The sequence below is a fragment of the Zonotrichia leucophrys genome, chromosome 17 (genome assembly GCF_028769735.1).
Source record: "Zonotrichia leucophrys gambelii isolate GWCS_2022_RI chromosome 17, RI_Zleu_2.0, whole genome shotgun sequence".
In the NCBI taxonomy this organism is placed as follows: domain Eukaryota; kingdom Metazoa; phylum Chordata; class Aves; order Passeriformes; family Passerellidae; genus Zonotrichia; species Zonotrichia leucophrys.
The window spans coordinates 8,971,088-8,992,207 of record NC_088186.1 but is presented as its reverse complement, the minus strand read 5'-3'; the positions used below and the strand labels follow the sequence as shown (position 1 = coordinate 8,992,207).

The 21,120-nt window shown below is 57.1% G+C and overlaps 2 protein-coding genes across 2 annotated transcripts in view; one reads left to right on the top strand and one right to left on the bottom strand.

Moving 5' to 3' along the window:
• The first annotated feature begins 470 nt into the window (after positions 1 to 470).
• On the top strand, positions 471 to 6,771 carry SLC31A2 (solute carrier family 31 member 2). The gene is made up of 4 exons (XM_064727511.1): positions 471 to 669; positions 3,551 to 3,617; positions 5,384 to 5,555; positions 6,083 to 6,771. Exons 1-4 carry the CDS (start codon positions 664 to 666, stop codon positions 6,249 to 6,251), a joined length of 414 nt encoding a protein of 137 aa, XP_064583581.1. The 5' UTR covers positions 471 to 663; the 3' UTR covers positions 6,252 to 6,771.
• A 101-nt stretch (positions 6,772 to 6,872) lies between these two features.
• NIBAN2 (niban apoptosis regulator 2) overlaps positions 6,873 to 21,120 on the bottom strand; it is a 36,203-nt gene continuing 21,955 nt past the window's right edge. Inside the window, exons 5-14 of the mRNA XM_064727510.1 lie at positions 19,356 to 19,523; positions 15,273 to 15,388; positions 15,089 to 15,193; positions 13,734 to 13,896; positions 12,469 to 12,656; positions 12,134 to 12,289; positions 11,474 to 11,590; positions 10,546 to 10,653; positions 10,326 to 10,437; positions 6,873 to 9,393 (exon numbers count right to left, since the gene is read on the bottom strand). Of these exons, the coding sequence (XP_064583580.1) occupies positions 8,165 to 9,393; positions 10,326 to 10,437; positions 10,546 to 10,653; positions 11,474 to 11,590; positions 12,134 to 12,289; positions 12,469 to 12,656; positions 13,734 to 13,896; positions 15,089 to 15,193; positions 15,273 to 15,388; positions 19,356 to 19,523 (2,462 nt within the window). The 3' untranslated portion in view covers positions 6,873 to 8,164. The remainder of the gene's footprint in view (positions 9,394 to 10,325; positions 10,438 to 10,545; positions 10,654 to 11,473; positions 11,591 to 12,133; positions 12,290 to 12,468; positions 12,657 to 13,733; positions 13,897 to 15,088; positions 15,194 to 15,272; positions 15,389 to 19,355; positions 19,524 to 21,120) is intronic.

The following is a 21,120-nucleotide window of genomic DNA, read 5'->3' as shown; positions in this document are numbered from 1 at the left end:
TCCAATGGCAGGGACACCTCCCACTGTCCCAGGCTGCTCCCAGCCCTGCCCAGCCTGGCCTTGGGCACTGCCAGGGATCCAGGGTGGGCACCCTGTGCCAGGGCCTGCCCACCCTCACAGGGAACAATTCCCAATATCCCATCCAGCCCTGCCTCTGGCAGTGGGAGCCATTCCCTGTGTCCTGTCCCTCCATCCCCTGTCCCCAGTCCCTCTTCAGCTCTCCTGGAGCCCCTTTAGAGACACTGAGCTCTCCCTGGAGCTTCTCCACTCCAGGCTGCACACCCCCAAAAATCTCTCAGCATTTTCAGGGTGCCGGGGGTGACCAGCAGAAAACCCCTTGGGGTCCTTAGCTCAGGATGGAGCCGGGACCGAAGGCAAAGCGGAGCCGCAGAGGCCAAGCCGGGCCGTACCCAGGGCGCGGAGCCCGGCAGGGCCGCGGGGAGGAGCGGACGGGCCTGGGCCCGCCCGGCACTACAGCTCCCGGGGAGCCCTGCGCCGAGACACGGCACAGCGACAGCGCCGCCACATCCCCGTGACAGGCCGTGACAGGCTGTGACATCGGCGTGACAGCGCCGTGATATCGGTGTGACAACACCGTGACAGCGCTGGGACAGCAGCGCCGGGGGAAACGGGCCGGGCCCCGCGCCCGCTGCCGCCGCCACCATGCAGGTGAGCCCCGGGACGGGACGGGCACGGCACTGCCGGCACCGGGAGACCTTCCTGGAACCTGGGAAATCCCCCCGGAACACCGTGATTCCAACCCGGAACCCCTTAAATCCACCCTAGAACCCCGTGATTTCGCCCTGGAACCCCGTGAATCCCCGTGATTCCAACCCGGAATCCCTTATATCCTCTCTGGAACCCCGTGATTCCACCCTGGAAACCCAGAAGTCCCCCTGGAACCCCGTGATTTCACCCTAGATCCCCTTAAATCCCCCCTGGGGATTCACACCGTGAATCCCCTTGGATCCCCTTAAATCCTTTCTGTAACCCTGTGATTCCACCCTGGAACCCCATAAATCTGCCTAGAACCCCGTGATTCCACCCTGGATTCCCCTATTCCACCCTGGAACCCCTTAAATCCCCCTGGAACCTCGGAAATCCCCCCTGGAATCCCGTGATTCCACCCTGGAACCCCATGAATTCCTGCCTGGAACCCTTAAATCCCCCTGGAATCCCGTGATTCCACCCTGGAACCCCATAAATCCCTTGATCCCCTTAATCCCTCTGTACCCGTGAACTCCCTGAACCATGATACCACCTGGAACCATAAATCTTTGGAGCCCCATGATTCCACCCTGGAACCCTGGAAATCCCCCCTGGAACCCCATAAATGATCCTGGAAGCCCATGATGCCCCCCTGGGACTATATGAATCCCCACCTGGAACCCCATGAATTCCCCTGGATCCCTTTAAATCCCCTCTGGAGCCCTGAGAATGCACTCTGGAACCCTTTAAATCTCCCTGGAACTCCATGAATTCCCCCCTGGAACCCCACGAATCTGCCTATAACCCCTTAAATCTCCCTGTAAGTATCCAGGGTCGGGTTGGACAGGGCTTGGAGCAGCCTGGGGCGGTGGAAGGTGTCCCTGCCCATGGCAGGGCTGGGACAAAATGAACTTTAGGATCCCTTATAACCCAAACCATTCCATGGTTCTATTTGATGTTTAAGGCTCCCAGCCCCCTGAAGCAGCAAGGCCTGGAGGGTGACACAGTCCTGAGGAGGATCCCAGTTTGGGGACACCCTGATAACCAGTGTGTCCCCAATATGGGACAGCTGTGACTGTCCAGAGTGGAGTCAGGGTGCTGCAGCTTTATCCAAAGTGTGGGATCAGACATCCCAGTTGGGCTGGAGCAGCAAGCTGGCATGCAGCCTGGCCCTGCTCTGTGCAGGCACCACTGGTTTTGCTAGAACAACCCCAAAAGTGCAGCAGCTCCTGCCCTAAATGCACGGTGAGCTCAGGAGATTTCCCAACAAGTTTTTTGTTCCCGGTGTGAATTCCTGCGGGGGAGGAGCTGGGTGCAGCCTCCCCTGCTCAATCCAATCCCTGCTGCAGGGCAGGTGGGGGAGGACAGGGTCCCCTCCCTCTGAACAGCATCCCTCAACACCCTGGGACATCTCCCTGCTGGTGGTGGCTCTTCCCCGTTGGGAAGAATGCCGGGATTTTTAGGATTTTGGCCTCTTGACCTTCACCCACCGAGAAATCTCTCTGTGGCATCGCTGTTGGCCCAAGGAGTGTTGTTTTGGTGTCACACCCATGCTGGGAACCCCAAAAAAATGTGGCTCCACCTCAGGCTGGGGCAACAAAGGGATCTTCTGGATCTCTGGAACAGGCTGCCCAGGGAAAGGGTGGAATCACCATGCCTGGAATTGTTCAGAAAACACAGAGAGGTGGCAGTTGGGGACAGGGTTTAGTGGAGGCCTTGGCATGCTGGGTTAATATTTGGATTTCATTATATTCGGTAGCTTTTCCAAAGTTAATGACTCGGATTTTGGCCATCACTTCTATCCCCCATCCCTAAAACGCTCACCTGCTCCTTCCACCACCTGTGGGTGAAGCTTGTGAAGGAGAAATAGCTTCATTTAAAGGCTAATTATCATTAATCTGTGGCCAAAGGAGGCTTAAAAGGGTGAGCCAATTACATGTGCTAATGTGCTGTGGGTAAGGAGGGCCGAGGGCTGTAATTGGAGCCGGGCTGTGGCCTGAACACCCACGGGCTGTTGGGTGGTATTTCTGGCTGAGGCTGGTCCTGCTCCTGTCAGTCACCTCTGCTGGTGCTGGAAAAGGCAGGAAAGAGCAGCCAAACACGGATCTGTGCAGGAGAGGAGCAGCTGTGAGCTCCACAAACACCTCCTAGGGAGGTTCACCAAAGGGAGCACGAAAAACCCAGCAAAATTCCACCTTTGGAGCAAGATGGGGCAGCTGTGTGAGCTCAGCAGCTGATGTTACACAAGAGCAATTCCTGCTCCTCCTGTTTCAGCAGGGTGAAGGAGGAGGGGTGCTGCCTTTGCACGTCCTGGCAGTGTTGGGATGGATGCTCCTCTGCCAGGGAGGCACCCCTGGACCTGGTCCCTGTTGTTGGGTGGTCACACTTGTGGCTCTGGGTGCCTTGGTTGAGTTTTTGGGTGTCCTGGCAGTGCAGGAGGTTTCTGTGCCCTGGGAGGGGAGCAGAGGTTCTGCCCACCAGCTTCCCCTCAGCCTCCACCTGTCCCTAGGGACCTTCCCTCCTCAAATCCCTGTGGTGAAATCCTGGATTTGTCTCTCTTTGTCATGGGCTAAATTGGCTTTTTGTCACAGCCCAGACACACACAGGAGCTGCTGCTGGGGGTGGGAATTGTCCTGCTGGAGCTCACAGGACAATCACAGCTCAGCGTGACTGTGATTGTCTGTGCAAGTTCCTCTTCCCGTTTCAGAGCTGGGGAGAACCTTGCGCCATTTGGGGACTCCCCAGCTGAGCATGGCAGGGTGGGGGTGCAGGGCCTGCTGGCAGTGTGGGCACCCATCACCCCCAGGGCTCCTGCACTGCCCTTCCCTGGCCTCTGTTCCAGATGACCTTCTACTTCTCGGACACAGTCGTGCTGCTCTTCGACTTCTGGAGTGTCCACAGCCCCACAGGTAGGCTGCCAGCCCTGGGACATCCATCCATCCATCCATCCCTGTCCATCCATCCATCCCTGTCCATCCATCCCTGTCTATCCCTGTCCAACTCCATCCATCCATCCATCCATCCATCCATCCATCCATCCATCCATCCATCCCTGTCTATCCCTGTCCAACTCCATCCATCCATCCATCCATCCATCCATCCATCCCTGTTCCTTCATCCTTCCATCCATCATCCCTATCCATCCAACACTATCCCTCCATCCATTCCTGTCCATCCCTGTCCAACCCCATCCGTCCATCTATCCATCCGTCATCTATCCATCCTTCCGTCCCTGTTCCTCCATCCATCCATCCATCCATCCATCATCCATCCATCCATCCATCCATTCCTCCCATCCATCCATCCATCCATCCATCCATCCATCCATCCATCCATCCATTCCTTCATCCATCCATCTCCTCCATCCATCCATCCATCCATCCCTGTCCATCCGTCCATCCATCCCTGTCCATCCATCCCTTTATTCATCCCTGTCCCTCCATCCCTGTCCATCTCTCCATGCCTCCATCCATCTCTATTCATCCATCCCTCCATCCCCTCCCTGCAGAGCTCTGTGGGCCCCTGGAGCAGTTTTTGGCAGGACCTGCCCCTCTCAGCTGATCTGTGCTGTGCCCTGGGCGTGCCCCAGGCAGGAGTTGATCCTGCCAAGCCAAGAGGGGCAGGCAGGGAGCTGTGTGAAGCCCTCAGAGCACTCAGAATTGGCTCAGCTTCCCACTTTCTTTCACTCTTCTTTCTGATTTTGTTTATTCTCCCAACATCATATTTTAACTCCCATGTTCATTGTGGAGTCGATGCAAAGCTGTGTATTTTCACAGCTGCCCTCTAGGACAAGAGGGCACAGCCTTCAGCTGAGCCAGGAGAAGTTTAGGTTTAGTTTATTCTTTTTTCTTAAATTAAGAATTTAGGAAAAATTTCTTCATTGGAAGGGGCTGCCCAGGGAGGAGTCACCTGTCTGGAGGTGTTTAAGGAGGGACTGGATGGGACATTCAGTGCCATGGTCTGGGTGACAAGGTGCTGTTGGGTGAGCTCACAGGTTGGACTCAATAACGATCTCAAACAGCTTTTCCAACCTAATTCTGTGAGTTAAAAAGCTAAATACACAATTTCCTGACATTTAACAACCCTGCTGCCCAGCCCAGTGCCTGGAGTCCCCCACATCCCCCCGTAGATATTCCCAACCCCTCCATGCCAGGCCCTGCTGTGTCCTTGTCACCCCCAGAACTCTCCCCGTGCATGGCAGTGTTGGGGTGTCTCTCCTGCAGGGATGGTGCTCTCAGCACTGGTGATCCCATGGCAGTGTTGGGGTGTGACAGTGGTCACAGGGGTCTTGGGATGAGGGAAGAGATGAGGATCTGACTCCATATTTTAGAAGTCTTGATTTATTATTTTAAGATATATATTAAATTAAAACTACACTAAAAGAATAGAAGAAAAGGTTCATCTCAGAAGGCTGGCTAGGCTAAGAATTGAAAAGAATGAATCAACAAAGGTTTGGGGCTCGGACAGAGAGTCTGAGCCAGCTGTGCTGTGACTGGCCATTAATTAGAAAAAACCAAATGAGACCAATCACAGATGCACCTGTTGCATTCCACAGCAGCAGATAATCATTGTTTCCATTTTGTTCCTGAGGCCTTTCAGCTTCTCAGGAAGAAAAATCCTAAGGAAAGGATTTTCATAAAAAGATGTCTTCGACATTGGGGTGTCTCTCGTGCAGGGATGGTGCTCTCAGTGCTGGTGATCCTGCTGCTCTCTGTGCTCTATGAGGCTGTGAAGATGGGCAAGGCCGTGCTGCTGCGGCGGGCGCTGCTGGCCCTGCCCCGCAGCCTCAGCCAAGAGGCCCTGACCGAGCCCCAGGAGGAGGAACAGAGCGACCCCGCGCAGGGCAGGTACCCAGGGACCCCTGGCACCCCCCTGGGGGCTCAGGGATGGAGCTGTGGGGCCATGGACAGCACAGAGGGGAGAAGGGCTGTGAGGAGGAGCTGCAGGCTGCCAGGGCAGAGGGGTGTGTACAGCCTGGAGCAGCCCAGCCCCTCCAGACCCCTGGGAGGTGTCCAGGGGGGTGGCTAGAGGCTCATGTTCCCCTCCAGGAGCCGTTGTGCAGGATGCAGGAGGGTCCTTCTGGTTTGGGGATGGGCACAAGCAGCAACTCAGTCCCCACAAGGCCCTGGCAGTTCCTTCCTTTGGAGCCAAGCCCTGGGTTTTTCCTCTTGTATTTAATGCCAGGTCATTCCTGAGGCTGCTCTTCCTGCCAGCCTCGTTGATTTTAGAGCAGGATTTCCCCCTGAGCTGCTGTTTGTGGCCCCCACCCCTCTCCCTGCTGCCCAGACCCCCTCTGTCCTCTGCAGGCTCCTGGTGGGAGGTGATTCCAGCTGTCCCAGCCCTCACTGATGGCATTTCCCCTCTCCTTGCCCAGGTGGTTCTGGTTCCACGTGGCCCAGACTCTGTTCCACGTGCTGCAGGTGGTGCTGGGCTACATGGTGATGCTGGCAGTCATGTCCTACAACGCCTGGATCTTCCTGGGGGCCATTGCAGGCTCCACCCTGGGCTACTTCATGGTGTACCCTCTGCTGGGCCGGGGCTAGAGCCCCCCAGGGTGGTGGCACACGTGTCCCACCTCCTGCTCCTTTGTCTGGAATAGCTGCTGTCACTTCTGTCTCTGTCCCCGTGCTCTGTGGGACACAGAACCCCAAGGACTTGCTGGGGCCCTGCTCTGGGGACAGGGAGCCCCATGGCCGTGCTGCCACTCAGCTGGTGGCTGTCCCCTGGCTCTCAGGGACCTTTGTCCGGGTGGTGACAGCAGGGTGGGGGGGTGCTGGCATTTCCTCCCCTCCCTGCTTTTCAAGGAGGTTCATCCTGGCTGGGACAGGAATGACCTGGTGACTTGTTGGGGACAGGGACCCTCCTGCCCAGAGCTGCACCAAGCCCCTCTTCACACAGTGCCTTTGGGGACACTGGGGGTCCTGCCACCCCCACCCCGCTCCTGTGCTTCAGGGACGGGGCTGGAGCAGCCCCTGGTGTGGCTGTGCCAGGGGGAAATGCTGCTCCTGGTGCCTCTTGCTGCTTCCTCAGGACACCCCTTTGAATAAAATCATCTCAGCTCCACTCCTGCTTTGTGTCACTGCTGGGTGGGCTCAGGATGTGACACCCCTGGGTCTCACAGTGGGACTGGGGATCCCCAGCCCTGCCCAGGGAGGTGTTTCAGCAATAAGGAGAGGCTCCTCTGGCTTTAAATAAAGCTTTTCCATTTTATTAATTATTATAAGCATATCTTTAAACATTTGTATAACTTTCTTAATAAAATATCCTGGAAGAGACAGGTTTGAAGTTCACAGAGAAAGGCACTTTGAGGGGGGCCTCCCAAGGCACTTTGGGGGCCCCCCTGAGTGGGTTAGGCTGGGCACAGGTGGGTGTTGGGGTGCTGGTCCCTGCTCCAGGTGTCACCCCAGGGGTCCTGCAGACCCCCAGCACCTCCAGGGCTTTGGCATCACTGTGTGGGGGCTGCAGCACTCCTGTCCCCGTGACACAGAGGGGTCAGCAACCCCCTGCTCTTTGCTCAGCCAGCACAGCAGATGCCAAAACCTTGAGAAACCATCCATGGGAGGTGCTGAGGAGATGTGGAGGGCAAGGGCTGGGATCTCTCCACTGCACAGCAAGCTGAGCCTGGAATTATCCCAGTCCTGCCAGGCACAGCTGGGACACGGCCTGGGTGCCACCTTCCCCAGAGACTGAACTCTGAACTTAAAATAGCTCCTGAAATAGCTCCTAGGGGTGAGGGTGGCTGGGGGTGGGTGCTGTGAGCCCAGCCTGGGTACCAGGAGCCCAGCCTGGATGCTGTGAGCCCAGTCTGGATGCTGCGAGCCCAGCCTGGATGCTGTGAGCCCAGTCTGGGCACCAGCAGCCCATGCCTGTCCCAGCACTTTCCTCCTCAGTAGTGGCTCAAGCTCCCCAGCATTGCTGTCCCTGTCAGGTCCCCATTTGCCATCCTGTTTGTCATCATCCCCTGCAGTTCCCGCTCCCACTGGCACTCCTGGAGCTGGCCAGGTGGGGATGGCAGCGGGCACACTCCCAGAAACCCCCCCCTGGATGGGTGGCAGTGGGCAGGCTCTGAGGAAACACCCCAGACTGGGGAAGGGACAACCCTGGGGACAGCCAGGAGTGTCCCATACACCCTCCCTCAGCAGGGCTAGTGCCAGCCCCCCCAGCAGCCCCAGGCACTGGTGTGGGGGGCAGATAAAGCTCTTCAGTAAAGCATCTCCTCAGTAGGAAAGAAAATAAGGCGGAAGAAGGACAGAGCAGAGCGCAGGGGATGCCCCAAGCCAGGCTGGGGCCACCCCAGTCAGACCCATGGGGCTGTGGCAGTGGGACCCCCTTAGGCAGTAAGGTCTGGGTGTCCCCATCCCCTCCCTCTCCCACAGTGCTGCTCTCCATCCCGGGGGTCCTGTCCCCCTCCCCCAGCCCCAGTGTCACCGGGGCCAGTCCATGGCAGGGGCTGGGGCTAGAACTCAGTCTGCACCCCCTCACCGCTCTCTGTGGTGCCCCTGGGCTCGCCTGGCTCCTTGTCACCGTGCAGGTGACACGCTGCTGATGGGCTGTGCCCTCCAGGTGGTGCTGCTGTGACACGGGGCACCTCGGCCTCTGCTGGGACACCGGCTCGGGGGCTGCCCGGGGCTGCTGTGCCGTGTGGCACGCTGGGCACTGATGGGACATCAGCCCTGGGCACAGGGGATGCTGGCATGGATGACCTTGGTGTGACATGTGGCACCTCAGCCCCTGATGGGACATCAGCTGCAGACACGGGGGAAGCTGGCACGGATGATCTTGGTGTGACAGGGGGCACCTCAGCCTCTGCTGGGACATCAGCTCTGGGCACAGGTGATGCTGGTGCAGGACGTCTCCCAGTCCCTGATGGGACCTCAGCTCCAGGGACAGGTGACAGTGCTGGTGTGGCACACTGCCCCCCTGATGACACCTCAGCTCCAGGCACAGGGGGTGCTGGTGCAGGCCGGCGTGTCCCAGCTCCTGACGGGACCTCAGCTCCAGGGACAGGTGAGGATGCTGGTGTGACACGTTCTTTGCCAGCTCCTGATGGGATCTCAGCTCCAGGGACAGGTGAGGACACTGGTGTGGCATGCTGTCCCCCTGATGACACCTCAGCTCCAGGGACAGGTGAGGATGCTGGTGTGACACGTTCTCTGCCCGTTCCTGATGGAACCTCAGCTCCAGGTGCTGGTGCTGCCGCTGTGGCACAGCTCACCCCGTCCCCATCCCGGGCTGGGCCCTGCTGTGTGGCAGCCCCTGCCAGCAGCACGCCCTCCTCGCTGGCCCCGCTGCCCTCGGTGCCGTTCATCAGCCGCTCCTCCAGCCTGGCACCATCCTCCAGGCTCTGCTGTGCCAGCGCCTCCCGGATCTCCTGCACCGCATCCGGGGGGCTGGGGGGCACCCCGGGCTGTGCCTGCTCTGCCTGCCCTGGCTCAGGAGAGCCGGGCTGCAGCAGGGCCTCAGCCCCATAGGGCAGGGCCCCCTCGTCGTCCTGGATGACCGACACCACCTGCTTGGCCCTGCGGCGCCGCTCGGCCGCCGGCTCCTCGGGCTGCCCGCTGTACTCCTCGCTCCAGTCGATGGGCAGGCCCTCTCCCAGCAGGTGCAGGTTGGGATCGCTGTTGTGCATCACCATGCTGTCCCTGTACAGGTTGTGCTTGCGCTGCACGGCCGCCTCCTTCACAGCTGGGGACACGGAGGGACAGCTCAGGGGGCTGCGGGCACTGCCAGGCTGGGGCACCTCGGCCAGTCCTCCCCGGGGTGCTGGGAGTGGTGGCTGGAGCTGGGCAGGGGGGCAGCATCCCACCCTCTGCTCAGCCCTGCCAGGGGGCAGCCAGGTGGGAAAGCTGCTTGTGGGGGAGCCACCAGCACCCTGTATGGGGTCAGCCCTCCTTATGGAGTCCCCAACACCCTGTATGGGGTCACTCCTCCTTATGGAGTCCCCAGCACCCTACATAGGGCCATCCCCTCCTCATACAGCCCCCAGCATGTAAGAGGGTCATCCCTCTTACTGAGTCCCCAAAACCCTGTATGGGGTCAGTCCTCCTTAAGGAGTCCCCAACACTCTGTATGGGGTCACTCCTCTTTATAGAGTCCCCAACACCCTGCACAGGGTCACCCCTCCTTATAGGGTCCCCAACATCTGGTATGGGGTCACCCCTCATCAGAGACACCCCAGCACCCTGCAGAGGGTCACCCGTTCTTCATACAGCCCCCACCACCCCACATGGGGTCACCCCCTCCTGATACAGCCCCCAGCACAGAGCCATCCCTCTTCATTCAGCCCCCAGTTAGCTTTGCATGGGAACACTCCTTGTTGTCCAGCCCCTGTCATAGCGTGTCCCCAAAACCCTGTACAGCCCCCAAAATCCTGCAGAGGTCACCCCCTCCTCACACAGCCCCCAAAATCCTGCAGAGTGAACATAGAGGGTCTTCTCATTCAGCTCCCAACACGCTGCAGAGGTCACCCCCTCCTCACACAGCCCCCAGAACCATGCAGAGCTCACCCCCTCCTGTCTAGGTGCCACAGGACCCTGCAGGGGTCACCCCTTCCTGTCCAGGTGCCACAGGACCCTGCAGGGGTCACCCCTTCCTGTCCAGGTGCCACAGAACCCTACCTTGCATGATGTCTTTCATCACTGACTGCAGCACCACCTCCTCGTAGGTGTTCTCCACCAGGATGAAGCTGGCAAAGTCCTCGAAGATCAGCTCCTGGAACTTGGCTAATTCCTGCCAGGGGAGAGGCAGCTCAGCCCAGCAGCTTGGGGGGAATGGATGCTCCAGCCCCTCCATGGGGGTGGACAGTCCTTCCCTGCACCCCAAACCTTCCCCTCTTACCCCCTTGCAGGTGGGTGCCAGCTTTTTCAGCAGGAAGGGAATGGTGATCTGCAGCAGGGCCTCCCTGAAGAACTTCTTCCTCACGGTGCTGCTGTCATAGTCGAATTTCTGCAGGGTGAGAGGTGCCCCAGGTCACCCAGGGCTGTGGGCTGGCTGCCCCTGCCCACGGGCACAAACCCCTGAGATTTCACCCCCCAACCATTCACACAGACCCCTGTGGCCTCACATCCCTCTCTCCAGCTGTTTCCCAGTGTTTCTGCACCCAGGTAGGAACCACATCTTCCACTGCTGGCTGCAGGAGGGTTTGGGGGCCAGTCTGGAACCTGGGGGGCTTTTACAGATGTGCTCAGAGGGGACCTGGCTCCTCCAGGTGATATCCCAGCAAAATCCATGAAACCCCTAAAAGACTTTTGAAATAGATAACATCACTGCTAGCCTCTTCCCTGGTCCTGGATCGAGGCCACCAAAGGCCACCAAAGGCCTGACCCCCTGGCTCACTGTAGGAATGTGCCCCTGTTGACAGAGTGACCAAATTCTCCTTTGTCCCCTTAAAAAGGAAAGAAGCCCAGAAGTTTCTCTCCTGGATTAGGTGAAAAAGGCATCTCAGAGGTGTGGGGGACTTCACCTCAAACTAAAGAATAGCTAATTGGAAAAAAGCCAAAAAGTCCCACCTGGGCAATTCACTAGAAAAAGAAGAGAAAAAAAAAAAGGCTTTTGTGAGGTGTTTTACCAAGAGTAAGAACCTCTTGCACCTGGCTCAGTTTTTCTCCATAAAGAGTTTGTTATTTTGCCTTTTATTTAAACCTTTTTCTTTCCAGAAGTCATCCTGCTAATTTTATGCCTCCAAAGGTAGCTGAGCTATCTTGGATGTGAAATAGACCTCCAAAAGCTTGTAAGACAGCTCAGAAAATCTCCTCTTTCAGCTCACCTTGAGCACCCTCTCGAGGATGCGCTGGATGGATTTGCACAGCTCGTCCTTGCCCTGCAGCTTGCTCAGCTCCTGGTGCAGCAGGGTCTCGAAGGTGTACACAGCATCGTCCATTTGCTGTGGCCAGAGACACATGGTCAGCGTGGGGGGCACCCAAAGGGTGGGCAGGGGGCTCTTGGGGCACTGCCACACCGAGGTGAGCCTTTGCACAGAGCCCTGCGCTGGTTTGGGGTGGGAGGGACCCTAAATTCATCCAGAGGGTGAATTCCCCAGGGTGCTCCCAGCCCTGTCCAGTCTGGCCTTGGGCACTGCCAGGGATCCCTCACAGGGAGGAATTCCTAATTCCCAATATCCAACAGGCAAAGAGCCTTCACTCTGCACAAATCCCTGACCTCCCAGGATCAAGGCAGTTGGGAGAGGAGGTTGCTCAGAGCTCATCCCCTACACCCCACACCAGGTTAGGCTGGATCAGACCCCAGAACTGGCTCACTGGCTTTGCTGGTGCCAGTGGGCTCTGTGGCAAAGGGGCAGCTGTGCCAGGATACCCAAGCCCACCATGGGCTCCAGACCAAAGAGGCAGCACAGACATCCCAACCTGGGCTCCCCAAACCTGCATTCCCAGCCCAGGGGGACAAGGGAGGACCCTGGTCCCCATCCCACCTGTCTCATGTGGATCTGGGCCCTCTGCTTGAAGACAGATGTGCTGGAGACATCGAATCGCTGCTGCAGACCCTCCAGTTTCAGCTGGTCCATCTTCTCATAGCACGACTGCATCTTCACGGGGTGGAAGGCCAGGTGGGAGAGCTTCTCCATGTACTGGGGACAAAGCCAAGCTCAGCCTCTCCATGCACTCAGGGCAGGGACATTCCACCCCACATGGGTGGACTCTCCTCACCCTGGGCTCTCCCAGTGCTGTCCACACTGGGGGTGGAAGCAGGACTGGCCCTGTCACCCCTGAGCTGGCAAGAAGCACCACCAGCACCCCCAGGTCTCACCTCCACCAGCTTCTCCAGGCCGCCCTCGTTGACCACGTTCATGTTCATGTCGGTGACCTCCTTGAAGAACACCTCCCGGGCCTCAGCAAAGCCCTGGCTCGTGGGGGTCATCAGGGCCTCCAGGATGGAGGAGATGTAGGGCTGCACGTGGTTACGGACACACACCTCTGCCTTGGGCAGGACAAAGGCTGGGAAAGAGCAGGGATGGGGATGGTGAGGCTCCTCTGTCCTTCCAGCCCTTCACATCACATCCCACACCCACCCCAGCGAGGAGGAGCTGCCCCTGCTCCCAAAGCCCTCCAGGAGGAGTCTCCCCCTTTCACAGCAACACAAGGAACTCCTGCAGGCTGCCCCTGCTCTGTCCTGAACCCATTCCTGCCCCACTGCCATGCCAGGGGGCTGTGGCATTCACATTCTCTGAATAGAGATCTAATTCTCTCTCTCAGGTTTTTTCCTGGAGAAGCACAGAGAGAAAACAATTTTTATCTCTGCTTGCTGCTCCTAGTGTTTTGCACACATAGAATGTGGTGGGAAGAATGTTTACCTGCAGGAATTGGGTAATTAGATTCTGATGGAGATTATGTTAATTAGCCCATCAAGTCCAAGCTGTGTGGACTGTCAGTCTGCAGACAGTCACGAGTTTTTCAGTTAGCAGCAAGTATGAGATGATAATATAATGTAATGTAATGTAAAATATAACATAATGTGGTATGATATAACATAATATGGTATGGTATGATATAACATAATATGGTATGATATAATATAATGTAATGTAATATAATATAATATAATATAATATAATATAATATAATATAATATAATATAATATAATATAATATAATATAATATAATATAATATAATATAATATAATATAATATAATATAATATAATATAATATAAATTTTTTTCACAAGTCACCAGTTTTTCAGTTAGTAGTAAGTATAATGTAATGTAATGTAATATAATATAATATAATGTAATATAATATAACAGCTCTAATACAGTTATAATGTAATATAATATGGTTTAAATAAAGTGAATGTTCAGCATTCTGAATCAATAGAGTCAGATGCCAATCATTCCCTGACTCAGGGGTCACCTTGTTTCTCTATAGGGGGTGACTGCCCACCTTGTCCCCCACCCCTGGGACAATGCCAGTGGGTACATGCACCCCCCAAGTGTGCCAGGGGCTGTGCTGCACCCCAAGAACAGCCCCCCAGGAGCCATGGGCACACCCACACGTGCCAGGGCACCCCTGTACCTCGGATCTTGCTGGCCAGGTGCTCCTTGGAGGTGATGATCTGGTCCATGTCCGTGCGGATGGTGCTCTCCAGCTGCGGCCGCTCCTGCTCACACCTGGCCACAGCTGCATCGTACTGAGCCTTGGCCAGCTCATAGACCATCCTATAGACAGCATCTGACACCTGGGGGCACAGGGGGGGTCAGAGACCCTCCAGCTGCACCCCAAACTGTGCCTGCAGCTCCAGCTGGCTGCAGGACCTGCTGAGCCATCCCCAGAGCCCTGACAGGACCTTCCCCACAGCCTGCCAATGGTTTCTACACCAGGCACCCCCCCAGCGGGGTGAGATGGAGCTCCTGCAGTGCAGAAACTGCTTCCAAGTGGTGCTGGAGGGGCAGAGAGGTGAGTGCTGCCTCCATCAGGCAACCTGCCCCAGGCAGGGCTAGGAATGCTGCATATCCAGGAATGCTGCAGGGCTGGGGATGCTGCAGGGCTGGGGATGCTGCAGGTCAGGGGATGTTGCAGGTCTGGGGATGCTGCAGGTCTGGGGATGCTGGTGGTCCAAGCAGGAGAGCCCCAGCCCACCCTGAAATCTGTTCCCTGCCCTGTTCCCCCTCCCTGGGCTCCCAGAGCCAACCTCCTGAGCAGGATGGAGCCGCTCGCTGAGGCTTCACTCTCACTTGGCAGCCAAAGCTGCGATCTTGGGGCTGGCAGGATGCAGAGCCCTCCCCTCCTCCCTCCTTCCCAGCCACAGCAGCTTTTGGAAAAGCAGCGTTTGTGTGTTTTCAGGCCGCTCAAGTGGCCCATTAGGAGCCTGGTGGTAATTATCGGGGTTTAAGGTTTTAACAGGCAGCTCTGAAGAGCCCTCAGTCTTTCGCAAGGGTTTGGGCCGGATTTAGCCCGCGCTGCTCTAAAAATGGCTCGCTAAATTTAGCCGGGACAGGCTTCGCTCCGGGGCTGGGCTTCCTCCTGTTTGCTCGGCTGGCCCCAGGCGGGGCTGGGCAGGGCTGGGCAGGGGCACTGAAGGAGCTTGAAAAATCCACTCTGGAGAAAGGACGGATTCTTTGGAAGGGGCCGGGAGAAAGGGGCAGAGAAGTCGGTGGGGAGGGAGCTCAGCGGGGAAGGGAGGTGGGCATCGAACCATGGAGGTACCAAAGCGGAAGGGGTGGGCGCAGGGAGGGAGGCCTGGGACGAAACCAGAGGGATGAAGGGGGAGAAGGGGGAAAGCGGTGGGACCAGCGGGAAGGAGGTGGGCACGAAACCAGGGGGAAGAGGTGGGCACCGAGCCCAGGGGTAAGCAGGCTCCCCAAGCCGGGTGTGCAGGCACGGGGAGGGCAGGGACGCTGGGGACCCCCCCGGCAGCCCCAGCCCCACACCTGGATCCAGGTCCGCTGGCGCTCCGGGGCTTTGCCCTTCAGCCGGGGCCCGATGGCGCTCCTGAGCTCGGGGAGCAGCTCCTCCATCACCAGGTTGCTCAGGACCTGTGGAAGCAGGAGGTTTTTGGGGAGCCTGCTGAGCCCCCCCAGCCCTGGGGGCCCGGTTTGGGGGCGCGGTGCCCACCTGGGTCTCGTTGCCGCAGAGCATGTCCCAGGTGCCGTACTGCTCCTTGGACTGCCGGTACATGCGGATGGCGTCCGTGAAGGCGGGAGCCTCCACCCGGGAGTCCTCCGAGATCCCTGCGGAGGGGACACGGCTCAGCAGCCTGGAATTGGGAGGGAGGGGCGGCCCAGCACCCCCAGCCCACCTCTGTGTGCTCCCCCACACCCCCGGACCCGGGCAAGCCCCCAGAGCTGTCACTGGGATTGGGGATGCTGTCCCAAGGCACTGCCCCTGACAGGGTGGGGGGCAGCAGGGGGCTCCTGATATAACCAGAGTGATCCCGTCCAGAGCCACCCCGAGGGCAGGGAGGCTGGGTAGGATGAGGGCTCAGTGACCGCAATGGTGCACAAGGATTTGGGGGCTCAGTGACCCCAAAGGTGCACAGGAACTTAGGGGCACAGTGACCCCAATATGGTGCACAGGGAAATGGGGGCTCAGTGACCCCCAAATGGTGCATGGGGACCTGGGGACTCGGTGACCCCATACGGTGCACAGGGAAATCGAGGCTTAGTGAGCCCCAAAGGCACCCAGGAGCAGGAACTTGGTAGGATGGGGGCTCAGTGACCCACAAATGGTGCATGGGGAAATGGGGGCTCAGAGACCCACAAATGGTGCATGGGGAAATGGGGGCTCAGTGACCCACAAATGGTGCATGGGGAAATGGGGGTTCAATGACCCTCAATAGTGCACAGGGACCTGGGGGCTCAGTGAGCTCCAAAGGCACAGCAGGAGCAGGCGCTCACCAGGATGGGGCATCAGTGACCCCCAACCCCACACACACCCAGTGAGCCCCCAGCTGGGGAGCTGCAGTCAGAGGGGCCCTGTGGGGAGCAGCAAGGCTTGGAAGGAAGAGCAAAGTGGCCAAGAGGCCTCAGGAGTGAGTCAGGGCCGGGCTGTCCCGGGTGAGTCACTGCAGCACGAGGGGGGCTCGGGTGTCACCCCCAGCCAGCAGGAGGGGCAGGGCTGGGAGCCTCCACAGCCAGATGGGGACAGCAGGCAGGAGCTGTGCCACATGTCCCTGCCTTGTCCCTGCCTGTCAGGCCCCTACGTGTCCCTGACAGACAGGGAAACAGCCCTGGGACAGAACCCTGCAGCCCAGCTCCCCTCCCCATGCCCCAAAGAGAGGATCAGGATGGGATCTGAGCCTGCTGGGAGGCTCCAGGGGATCATCCCTGCACTGCTGACACCTTCCACAGCACCTGGCAGGGCTGGGGACACTGCTGACATTGTCCCACAGCACCTGGCAGGGCTGGGGACACTGCTGAGATGTCCCACAGCACCTGGCAGGGCTGGGGACACAGCCAGGTGTCCAGGAGGGACAGCCCAGGGCAGTGAGCAGATCTTTCCCAGTGCACACAGACTTTTATAAGGTGATTACAATTAACTCCAAGCCTAAGCAGCTTTTGCTAAGGGGCAGCTTAATAATCAGGGGAAAAAAACCACTGAGAAAGTAAAATCTGCTCCTTTCTCAGTCTTTGGTGGGAGCCAGAGCTGGGCTGAGCTTCCAGGGGTTGGAGCTGCTCCATCCATGGGAGCAGGTGGGACAATCCTCACCCCCTGTCCCTGCCAGGCCTGGGGCAGGATTTGCCTCCCAAGAGCCTTCCCAAGGTCACTCCCTCCAGGCTGAGCCTGGGGACATCCCTGAGTCTGTTCCCAGCCCTGTGCCCTGTCCTGGTGCAAGAAGCCCCTGTGACACTTCCCAGGGCAAATTTAATGAGTTTCCTTCATTAATGTGTGGTTAAGGACCTGGAGGGACAGGACACAGGGAATGGCTCCCACTGCCAGAGGGCAGGGCTGGATGGGATATTGGGAATTGGGAATTGTTCCCTGTGAGGGTGGGCAGGCCCTGGCACAGGGTGCCCAGAGCAGCTGTGGCTGCCCCTGGATCCCTGGCAGTGCCCAAGGCCAGGCTGGGCAGGGCTGGGAGCACCTGGGACAGTGGGAGGTGTCCCTGCCATGGCAGGGGTGGCACTGGGTGGGATTTAAGGTGCCTTTTAACTCAAACCATCCTGAAACAAGGGCAGGAGCCCTTGGGGTGGGCACTGCCCAGCCCCAGGTGACACCAGAGTGTCCAAGGGACAGTTTTGGAGCAGCCAGGGGCTCCAGGGACACCAGGCTGACCCTGTCTGTGTGTGGAACAGAGCTGCACATCCCCAGTCCCTACAGAGGAGCTGCTGTTACACAAACACAGTCTGAGACAGGGAGCTGAACATTCCCACACCAATCACAACCAGAGGCAGAAACAGAGCCTCTAATTTAGGGGAGAAAAAAAAACCCAACAACCTAAAGTGCTCTCCAACAACAAAAGAGCCTTCATGGAATATGAAACAGGATCCTGGAGCTCCCAGGAGCAGAGAGAGGCAGGAAGAACAAAGTCACAGACAAATCCAGGCTGGAGGAATGCAGCACCGAGCCCTCCCTGGCCACTGCCCACTTGGGAAGGCTTTTCCATCACATGCTGAGGAGGAAGAGAGGGAGGAGAGGATTTTCTGGCTGGCACAGGGGGTGGTGGAGGGGCTCCCACCTCCCCTGTGTCTCACAGCAGCACCCAGCAGGTGGGAGGGGAATTAGAGATGAAAATTGGGGGTTTGTTAGCAGGAGATCAATTCCTCTTTTATCCAGAGCTGGTTTTGCTCACAGCTGCTGCTCCAGCCAGCATGGGGGGTTCTGGGGGGCTGAGCTCACCCAGAAATGATCCTCAGGGGAATGAGGGGTCACAGCACCCAGCCCCACACAAAGGAGGGGCACATTCAGCCCAACGAGCTCAGACACCCCCAGCACAAAATAAAAAGGAGATTTTTTTTCAGATTTAATCCAATGTGGGGGGATGGAAACATCAGTGAAACCCAGGCTCCAGATCTCACCCTATTACAGCAGCTCTGGCAAAACTGAGGCAAAACTGAGGCAAAATTGAGGCTACCCAGAGTTCCCAGGAATGAAAGAAGCATTTAGAAACTGGGCAGAGTCTAAAATGCCCACTAAACACCTGATTCTGAGCAGGTTTCAGCTCTGGCACCGCCTTCCTCAGGAAATTTCTCACCATCCCAAGCATGGCCAGGACTTGGGGCTCAGCCCAGGAGTGCCCAGGCCACAGCCAAGCAGGAAAATCATGTTTTCCTGCCAGAGTATCACTGGTGTGGGAGGCAGGTCCTGCCTCCACCCAGCTGCACTGCCCTGCACCCCTGCCCTGCACTCCTGCCCACAGCCCTGGCAGCCCTCAGGAGGATTTTGGGTTTTGGTGATTTTAATTAACAAATATTTTCTCCCTCAGGGTGGGAAATGGGCATCAGGGCAGCTCTGGAGCCACCTCTGTGCAGGCTCTTGGTAATAGTTCCTCACGGGCAGAGGATGGAGCTGGGCACAGGGATGCTCCAGGGAGCTGGGGGTGATGCTGGCATTGATGAGATGCTCAGTCATGGAATTCTAGACTGGTTTGGGTTAAAAGGGACTTTAAAAATCATTCTGTCCCACCCCCTGCTGTGGGCAGGGGCACCTCCCACCATCCCAGGGTGCTTCCAGCCTGGCCTTGGGCACTGCCAGCGATCCAGGGGCAGCCACAGCTGCTCTGTGCCAGGGTATCACACCATCCCAGGGAACAATTCCTAATTCCCAATATCCCATCCAGCCCTGCCCTCTGGCAGTGGGAGCCATTCCCTGTGTCCTGTCCCTCCATCCCTTGTCCCCAGTCCCTCTGCAGCTCTCCTGGAGCCCCTCCAGGACCTCCCTGGATCCTTCCCTGTAGCCACATCTCACAGAGAAAAGCAAGGCACAATTCCTCCCAAGAATATTTCTGTGTTTTTCCTTTCTCTGAGGAAGGAAACCCAGAGAATGTGAAGTTCAGAGAATGTGAAACCCAGAAATATTCTTGGGAAGAATCATGTCTTGCTTTTCTCTGTGAAATGTGGCTACACTTCCCTTCTCCAAAGTTCCTCAACAACTGCCACCCAACTCCTCCTCATGAGCTGCAAGCCATCCCCTCTCCCAGAGCCCTCTGCAGGTGCCTGTGGAGCAGGAGGTGGCTCAGTGTCCCCAGGTGTCACCCACCGTTGTTGCAGTGCCGCACGCAGTCCTGGAACACCGCCCGCCACTTCTCCTGCTCCTTGCCCGTCATCACACAGAAATAGTAGTGCCTGGCATAGGGGTGCCACAGCACCAGGGGGAAATCCGTGGGGCACTTCAGGATGGGAGAGTGCCCGGATTTCGGTGTCACACCTGTGGGAAAGCATGAGTGGATTCAGGGGGAGAGGGGGACGGGGAGGCTGCAGGGCTGGGGGTGTCCAGCAGGGACACACAGACCCTGCAGCTCCTTCCCAGGCCTTAGCTGGGAGTTGTTCTAAAAAAAATGCAACAAGAGCCTCATTTTTCTGAAAAGGAGATAAAAATGAAATTTGAGAGGTAAAATTAAAAGTAATTAAAAATCATGTGGTTGTCACAGACACATTTCCTTCCTATTTTCCTTCCTTCCTTCCTTCCTTCCTTCCTTCCTTCCTTCCTTCCTTCCTTCCTTCCTTCCTTCCTTCCTTCCTTCCTTCCTTCCTTCCTTCCTTCCTTCCTTCCTTCCTTCCTTCCTTCCTTCCTTCCTTCCTTCCTTCCTTCCTTCCTTCCTTCCTTCTTCCTTCCTTCCTTCCTTCCTTCCTTCCTCCCTCCCTCCTCCCTCCCTCCCTCCCTCCCTCCTCCTCCCTCCCTCCCTCCCTCCCTCCCTCCCTCCCTCCCTCCTCCTTCCTTCCTTCCTTCCTTCCTTCCTTCCTTCCTTCCTTCCTTCTTCCTTCCTCTCCTTCCTTCCTTCCTTCTTCCTTCCTTCCTTCCTTCCTTCCTTCCTTCCTTCCTTCCTTCCTTCCTTCCTTCCTTCTTCCTTCCTTCCTTCCTTCTTCCTTCCTTCCTTCTTCCTTCCTTCCTTCCTTCCTTCCTCCTCCCTCCCTCCCTCCTCCCTCCCTCCCTCCCTCCTCCCTCCTCCCTCCCTTCCCTACAACCCCACTACCCAAAACCACCACTTCCTAAAGGTGCCCATAAAAAAACCCAAAAACCAAAAAAAATCCCAAAAAAACCCCATTCCTGAAGGTCTTCAAGAATGCTACACCCAAACCCCACTTTTTCCAGAAGGCCCTCAGGGATTCTACACCCTAAAATGATCCCTTCCAGCATCCCTGGGATGCTGCACCCTAAACCAGCCTCTTTCCAAAGGTCCCCAGGAATGCCACACTCACACCTACCCCTTCCAGAGGCTCTTCAAGGATACATCCCAACCCCATGCTTTCCAAAACGTCCTCAGGGATGCTACACCCCAAAATCACCCTTTTCTGAAGGTCCCTAGGGATGCTACATCCTAAAACTACCTCTTCTAGAAGGTCTTTAAGGATACTACACCCCAAACTCACCTTTTCTAGAAGGTTCTCAGGAATGCTACACCTCCAAACTCAGCTGTTCCAGGAGGTTCCCAGGGATGGTACCCCCCAAACTTGCCACTTCCAGAAGGTCTTTATGGATCCTACACCCCAAACTCACCCTTTTCTGAAGGTTTCCAGGGATATAACACCCCAAAATCACCCTTTTCTAGAAGGTCTTCAGGAATGCTACACCCCACACTCACCCTTTCCAGTAGGTTCCCAGGGATGCTACACCTCATATCTGCCCCTTCCAGAAGTTCTTTAAAGATGCCACACCCCAAACCCACCTTTTCTAGAAGGTTCCCAGGGATATAACACCACGAAATCACTCTTTTCTGAAGGCCCTCAGGGATGCTATGCCCCAAAATCACCTTTTCCAGTAGTTCCCAGGGATGCTATACCGCAAATCTGCCCCTTCCAGAAAG

Coding starts and splice junctions, on each gene's coding strand:
- SLC31A2 (XM_064727511.1), top strand. Junction 3,618..5,383: donor GAGTGTCCACAGCCCCACAG/GTAGGCTGCCAG, acceptor TCTCTCGTGCAG/GGATGGTGCTCTCAGTGCTG. Junction 5,556..6,082: donor AGCGACCCCGCGCAGGGCAG/GTACCCAGGGAC, acceptor CTCCTTGCCCAG/GTGGTTCTGGTTCCACGTGG.